Here is a 7,309-nt window from a genome sequence, read left to right as displayed (position 1 = left end):
TGGAATTCAACTTTGCATGATAATTAGACAAACATAGATCCAAGGTTATTAGGGTTGCATGTACACTTAGGAAGTGTTAGAATGCTCAAAACCCATCAGTGGTATCAGAGACTAGGCTTGTTTGTTTTTTTATTAACTACAAGAAAAAGACCCTTTCACGACGCGCAAATCACGACGCTCACTGATTTATGTTACGCAAATAAGAGTGACAATAAAAACGTGTCGTCTATTCAAAAAATTTGAGTGTTTAGGTCACGCATTATTACGTGCCCTTAAATTAGTGTCTAATGTAAAAAAAAAAAAAAAAAAAAAAAAAAAAAAAAAAAAAAAACACGGAGGGCACTTTATCTAAAATGTGCACCCTCTGTGATTGTCGCTTTATGATTTTTACTAAAACGCGCGTTCTTGTAAGGGGGAAAGGAAATCCCCTCAAAATTCTTAAAAATTTTAATACCCCGCTTCAAGATCCCCTTCGTTCTATTCTTCCCTTTTCTCTGCAAACCCTAATCACGATACCATCTCTGTTGTATGCCTCAACAATTCATATATCAGAAAATCATTGGGATAATTTCTAGGGCTTTTTTAAACACTCATTCGACTCTTTTCTCTCCCGTCTCCCCTGTCTCTCTATTTTGTGCTCTGATATCCCCCTTCCATTTATGCTGCCATCTTGGTCGCCATCAAAACGAGGATATGAGACAGTGCTTGATCTACGATCGTCCAGTCGCCGATGCCCGGTTAATAGGAGTTGAAAACATCATAACATAAAAACTGTTCTTAACCTTGCCGGACTCAGAAAAGCCGATGTGGCACATCCACGAGTATGAGGTGAAGAGCGACGTCCTTTTCCTTCCAGGCGTCCTTGGTCCGGTTGAGCGGCAAGATCGGGAGAAAGCGCCGAAAACTTACGGGAAGACGATTCACTTTTTTGGTAGGTGGATAGAGGCGATCAACTTCCCCTAGGTCTCCCACAGGTAATGATGGCTCTAATTCGTGATGGCTTTACCCTAATCTCGCTAAAGGTACAATTTACATTTCCTAATTTCCGCCATTTTTGATCACCTGCAACTTATGTAGAAACTCTATCGATCGATTATTATTACATATTTGGAGTCTCGCTATGGTGTTTTGTTCAAAAAGGAAAGGGATAACAGAGCATATATGGAAGGCTTATCCCAAGGAATTCACTCAAAAGCACACGCTGATGGTGTTGGACTCAAAACTATTGTACGAGATATCAATTTGCATTGCTTGGAGACCTGGCAAGGGTAATTTGGGAATATAGTCATCCAATTTCATTACGCCTAGTTGTTAACAATGGTTTATGTTAACTATATATTAACTTTTTTTTGGTGTTTTTTGTTTAGTAGGTTTGTCCAACTCATTTGCACCCACGCCTAGCTGAGTTTCTTGAGGTTGCTGCTAAGTAACTGGTATGGCGACAAGTATCAGTTATCTTTTTTATAAGTGTCAAATGTCCTTTATTTATTTATTTGTTATTGTTTCTCATCTGAATCATTTGATACGACCCATGTTGGTTGTTTTGGTCAAGTATATCGACGAAGGGATAATCATCAAGATTCAAGAAAGAATTTTTAAATGTTTTCCTTTTATTTAGCTTTCCTTTTAATTAGAATAGTAGTTTTTTTATTTAGTTTAGAATTCCTATTTTTTAGGATCTGGTTTTGGATTATGATTAGGTTAATACGACTATATAATTAATGTTCTAGGGATAAATCACGTTTTATGCTGGAATAAAAGTCTTAGACGATTTGCTGGAGAATTCCCTGTTTCTCGAACTACAGGAGGCCTGGTTAAGGTTCCTACCTGCGGGTTAGGATCTTGAACCTATTAATTGGTATCAAAGCTGTTACGGTTCTGGTGTCAACATGTCAAAAACAAATTATGAGAAGATGGATGGATTGGAGGCAGGTGTTGCAGCCCTGGAGCAGGATCTTACCAAGCTTCGAGAGGAAGCTGACCTCGCCAAGAAGGAGAATGCTGCACAATTCACAGAAGTCCTGCAAGCTATCAATAACTTGACGAAAACTGTCAAGGGGAAACTCATTCAAGAGGAGGAGAAGGACAAGGAAGATCCTAAATTTGAGCTCGAGTTTGGATCCTTCAAAAAGGGACCCAAGGACGATAAGAACAAGGGTGGGGGTCGACAAATGGGAGAATTTCAGAAGATTAAAGCTCCTATTTTCGAAGGGGAAGACGCGTTTGGATGGATTTATAAGGTGGAGCGTTTCTTTGAGATCCAAGACATTGGAGTACGTGATCGTTTGAAGGCAGCAGCGATTTGCTTGGACGGCAAAGCGCTGGCTTGGTTTCGTTGGAGTCAAGCAAGGGACCCATTCCGCTCTTGGGAGGATTTAAAAGAATGGTTGTTGGAGCGATTCCAGTTAACAGGTGAAGGCAATATCTATCATCAGTTTATCGCCATCCGACAAGAAGGAACTGTACGTGACTACGTAAGCAATTTTGAGAGACTGTCATGTCAGTTGGGAGACATACCAGAAAGCGTGTTGGAAGGTACCTTCATTAATGGTCTCAAGGATGACACACGTTCGGCCGTTCGTATTTTACAGCCAGCAAACTTGGCAAGAGCCATGACTCTTGCTGTTATGATAGATGAAAACAAGTTCAGTATCGGCACACCCAAGACTATTGGAGGGGTAATTCGGTCCAACAACAGCGGGTCTAGTCGACCAGGTGGAGCTTCTACCAACATGGGTTCTATCATCATCTAGTATTTTTTGATGTTATTTGTGAAGGGCTTAATAAGTCACTTTATATAGTGCAATCACCCTGTGTAGACATGCATGAGTTTGTCCTCAGCTTGTATCACCTCACATGGAGCATTTCATGCAAGCATGGCATATTGCTATAGCCATGTAAGTCCCAAAATTTTTACAACTTCAACCTCATTTCCTTTTTCTTAGAATTTTTACTTAAAACAGCATTTGACAATACTTAAATTTCTTAATGTCAACAAAATTCGGGATGACATTCAAAAGGAGGATGCTTTTAGAGGTCTCTGTGCAATGGTATGCATCTGCTTTTGTTTGGTTTAGACTTTTGATTTGATTTGAAGCAGAAACTTACTTATGTTTTTTTGGTTTGCAGGTGAAAGTGAACACATCAGTGGATTTAAGTTCACTTGTTTTCTTATGTAGAGCCATTTCTAGTTGGCATGTAAGTTTTTCATTTCAACTATTCTTCAACACACACACACACAGAGTATATATACACGTGTCAACACCATTTCAGCATGCACACCTGATTTTTAGAGGCTAGTCAATAGTCATGGTCTGGGGTAAAATTGAAGAAATCAAGTAAACACACAGTATATATACACGTGTCAAAATAGAAGCTTTTCTGAATTCCATTTTGTTTTCAGTAAGTGTTCCAGTTTTATCAGAAAACACATAACAAATTTGACCTAAATCTTCATTTATACTTAAGGATCTCCATAGAAACCTTGAGTTTGTACTGCTATCATACATGTGTTTATCTTCTATCATGAAATAAGATTGACCTAATCGAACCAATTCCATGGTGATGTATAAAGATATAAGAATCATGATTTGAAACACAATAACAGAACTCAAAAACGCAAAAAAACGTCTCCATTGGAATCCCATAGTATTTATACGGTTTTCCTGGAAACTTTCCCTTTATAAGATAGCCCTTTCTGTAATAAGGAATCATATCAATTGCATCCTGATGACTCATCAGCCATAAACACATCCCAATAGCAACAACAAGACACAATATGAATAGAAAAACAGATAACCAGATAGTTTCTGAGTTCATTGCTTGTTCAAGTCTGCTTCTTTTTGAAGGGGAAATTGCACTATTTAGCATAGCTTTTGTCTCTTGTCCAGCATACACAACAACACCTATAACCCATTTTGTGTTTTTCATCTGACACCCACGTAAGATAATGTTTGATTGACTAAGGGAAACTTTATGACCATTTAACTCTATTAGCTGTGAACTCATATATGTTTCTATTAGGTTGTTCACATCTAATTACCCCTGATATTGACCCTAATGGCATTAAGGATGTTTCTTGTCTAGCATAACGCGTCTTTAAATTTGACTCTCCATCTAAATTCATGGTTTGTATGTAAGCAATGCCACTAGGATCACTTATCCACATTAGCACCATGTCACAAAGGATTGTCACAAGAGATTCTTTGTTGTTCTCATTTCTGTCTGATCTGTGTCTTCTCCAATCCTCGTATCCATCTTTTATAGCAGTTACTGTGAGAATAAAAAGGAGAGGGAAGAGAGAGAGACTGTTCTTCCAAAGACTACAAGAGGAGGAAGCTGATTGAGAGTTGCAATGGCTAAAAAGTATATGTAAGCCACTTGATGAAACTGAATGAAGAGATTCTTGGGTTGGAAGTTTATAAGTGTGTATTTGCTAGTGGTGATCTTGTTTCCTGCTGAAAGTGGGTTGGTCTCCAAATGGCGGCCTAAGGACCGGGTAATCTCACTACAAATAAAACGACATTTAGTGGCACAGAAAAAGTGTCACTAAAAACCGAAAAAGTGCCACTAAATCCCCCCCGGATAATCAGCGGCACAAAAAAAAAGTGTCACTAAAAATGCTACCACTAAAGGCCTTTAGTGGCAATTTTTGGTTGTGCCGCTGCAACTTTATTGAGCTTTAATGGCACTTTTCTATTATGCCACTAAAATATTTGTAGGATTTAGTGACACTATTTTGATGCCACTATTTTATTCTAAAATTAAATATTATTTCTATGCTTTTTATGGAATTTTTTAACACAATTATATTAACAAATTAGGTCTCAATTTTTTTAATTTTAAAGGTAATATAAAATAATAATAAGAGAACTTAGATAATGAATGAAATCATAATACCATTAAGTAAATTCAAACTTGTCTAACAAAAATACTATCAATAACTAATTTATAATACAAATGTCTTCAAAAAGATTTAATAAATATAAATGTTGTACTAATACTAACAACATAATACTATCGAACTAAAACTTTTTAGGGAATAAACACAAAACTTGATTCACATCTCTTCTTTTGTTTCTGAATGATACCTACATAACAAATGAATAAAATTAGATCAATAAGACTTTTGAATAAAAACAAGACATGCAAAATTAATAAAACGCTTACCACCCTTCCATAGCTTGTTAAAGAGGGCTCTGAGGGTATAAAGCATGTAATATGATTAGTGTTGCTGTTCTTGTAATTGTGATCATTCGTTGCTAATACAGCTATGCATTTGAAATCAGAGGCTATGATTTGTTGGGTTGTTATTGGTAGTGTATTTCTTTATAGTTAGCTCTAAAATGATGTTTTTTAACTGTAGATGAAAACAGGATGTGTTGCTCTTGTTTTATGTTTGAATATTAGTGTGGACTCACCCGATGTTATAAAGATTTCACCTTGTGCCAGGATTATAAGCAGACTACAGTTAAGTTAATTCATTGTCTTTGTGCTGAAACATGTTATAATCAATTAATCATTACAAAATTATATATGAGAATAAGTGTGGTTATATTGATTATTAAAAAGATATGAAAAGAACATGGACTGGCTCTTGTCCAAAAGACCTGAATGCCCTCCTCAAAAAAAGCTTAGCCTAATTGGAGTGTTATAAAGATTTAAAAATGTAGCAATAGATAAGGTTGTACAGTTTTCATATTATTAGGACTGTGCAGATATGTTGGGCATTTTCTATCTATTTGGAAGCTGTTGCTATTCTCCCATAGTTGGTTCTGCTGCAGCGAAGTGGAAATGTTGACAATTTGATCGGTCAATATGTTTTCTTTCTTGGGTATTCTCCCTTCTATATTTTGGCATGATATCATTATGAAGCTGGATAACCATGAAAAATGGTTTTTTAAATGATCAAAAATAGTATAATAATCATTTAGAAAATAGGATGCTATGAATGAAAATCTGTTTGTTTGCATTGTATTGTTAGGGCATATCGTGCATTGAATATTCTCAACTGGATTTGTCGGTATCTCACACAGCCCCATTTCAATGGATGGATATGTAAGTTAAAGCTTTTCTCTTATTCTTATTATCTATACATGTATTTCATTTGACTTTTTTGTTTGTTTGTTTGTTTGTTTGTTTTCAGCCTGTTTCTCTAGCTTAATACAAACAGCTCTTTATGCTGATTTCTTCTACTATTACTTCATAAGGTACTCAACCTCCATTCCCATTCTTTACTCTTCGCCTGGGTGGCAGTGGGACAAAATTTACAATTTTCCAGATTGAATAAGACTACTACTAAATTACATGACCATGACCATGACCATGACCATGACCATTTAATACTTGCTTTCAATAAACCAAGTTTCATAATATTTATTCAGATCAAATGAATATTTTTAGGAAGAAAGACAAATAGGTGAAAAGTTAATAAGTCTAAGACATGATTTTTGGTTATTATTCTTTCTCATTCTATACATAATAACTTCTTAGCACATTCCTCTTCCTTCGCTTATTATTAGCTAAACCTAATCAAATACAGTAGTTTCTTATTCTCATCTCATGTGTATGTGTACGTACAATTGGAAAAGCAATTCCAAGCTTCAATTTCTAGCATGAGCATCACCTACCTGGCTTGGCGTTTGAAGCTTCAATTACCAGCATGAGCATCACCAAGCTCCAATTCCCTTTCTACCTTTCACTTGCAGGTTGATGATTTGTCAAGAATGTTCAGACTATTTTCCAAGAATACCCCATGGATTGGATCCTGTCTCTTGTATGTTTAAAAAGGTTTTGTGATTTAGGAGTTGGATTCTATTTTTTTAAAAGTAGCATGCAGTTATTTGTATTTGTTGTCATTTGTTTTTATCTTTTTGACGCAATGCAGCATGTTGCCGCTGAAGGCACAACCTTGGTCAAACAGGCAGAAGATGCTGCAAGTAATAACATATTGCAGGTTGATCCTGGTACATAGCCAATAATGATCTTTAGGGTCTGCTAGAAGGATTGGAGATTGCAGTTAAGATTCTATCTAAGACTTCACGCCAAGGACTTGATGAATTTAAGCTAGCAATGTTTTACTTGATTTGGACATGAACCCTAAGATATCATATTTTGGCATGGCTAGAAGCTTTGGAGGAAACGAGACTCAAGCAAAAGTAAACACACAGAGAGTTGTTGGCACATAGTAAGCTAGATAATGCACTTGTATATAAATGAGCTCATTTTTTTTATAACATTTACTCACTATTGGAATAATTATTTGTATTTGACATACTAGTGAAATGAATTATCTTTGTTATTTATGGTA

General features: G+C 36.0%; 1 protein-coding gene across 17 annotated transcripts; it reads left to right on the top strand.

Moving 5' to 3' along the window:
* Window positions 1-398: 398 nt before the first annotated feature.
* LOC145011173 (uncharacterized) lies at window positions 399-7,309 on the top strand. Of its 17 annotated transcripts, none has more exons than XM_078969818.1 (14): window positions 399-974; window positions 1,078-1,268; window positions 1,368-1,433; window positions 1,731-2,715; window positions 2,802-2,897; window positions 3,021-3,050; window positions 3,130-3,198; window positions 4,270-4,498; window positions 5,366-5,469; window positions 5,718-5,833; window positions 5,984-6,057; window positions 6,146-6,209; window positions 6,591-6,789; window positions 6,887-7,309. In XM_078969818.1, the coding sequence occupies exons 4-5, from the start codon at window positions 1,890-1,892 to the stop codon at window positions 2,891-2,893; spliced, it is 918 nt and encodes a 305-aa protein (XP_078825944.1). In that variant the 5' UTR covers window positions 399-974; window positions 1,078-1,268; window positions 1,368-1,433; window positions 1,731-1,889; the 3' UTR covers window positions 2,894-2,897; window positions 3,021-3,050; window positions 3,130-3,198; window positions 4,270-4,498; window positions 5,366-5,469; window positions 5,718-5,833; window positions 5,984-6,057; window positions 6,146-6,209; window positions 6,591-6,789; window positions 6,887-7,309. The 17 variants fall into 17 exon arrangements, with proteins under 17 accessions (XP_078825944.1, XP_078825945.1, XP_078825942.1 ...); XM_078969819.1 differs by having other exon boundaries at window positions 5,366-5,474; XM_078969816.1 differs by having other exon boundaries at window positions 1,371-1,433; window positions 5,366-5,833.

Source organism: Lactuca saligna, chromosome 8 (genome assembly GCF_052625555.1).
Source record: "Lactuca saligna cultivar CGN05327 chromosome 8, ASM5262555v1, whole genome shotgun sequence".
In the NCBI taxonomy this organism is placed as follows: domain Eukaryota; kingdom Viridiplantae; phylum Streptophyta; class Magnoliopsida; order Asterales; family Asteraceae; genus Lactuca; species Lactuca saligna.
This window is presented reverse-complemented; position numbering and strand designations above follow the sequence as displayed.

Excerpts from the sequence above, each read along its gene's own strand:
- LOC145011173 (XM_078969816.1), top strand. The coding sequence starts at position 1,890 with ATGTCAAAAACAAATTATGAGAAGATGGATGGATTGGAGGCAGGTGTT. Across the intron at positions 2,716-2,801 it reads CAGCGGGTCTAGTCGACCAG|TGCAATCACCCTGTGTAGAC; the intron begins GTGGAGCTTCTA and ends CACTTTATATAG.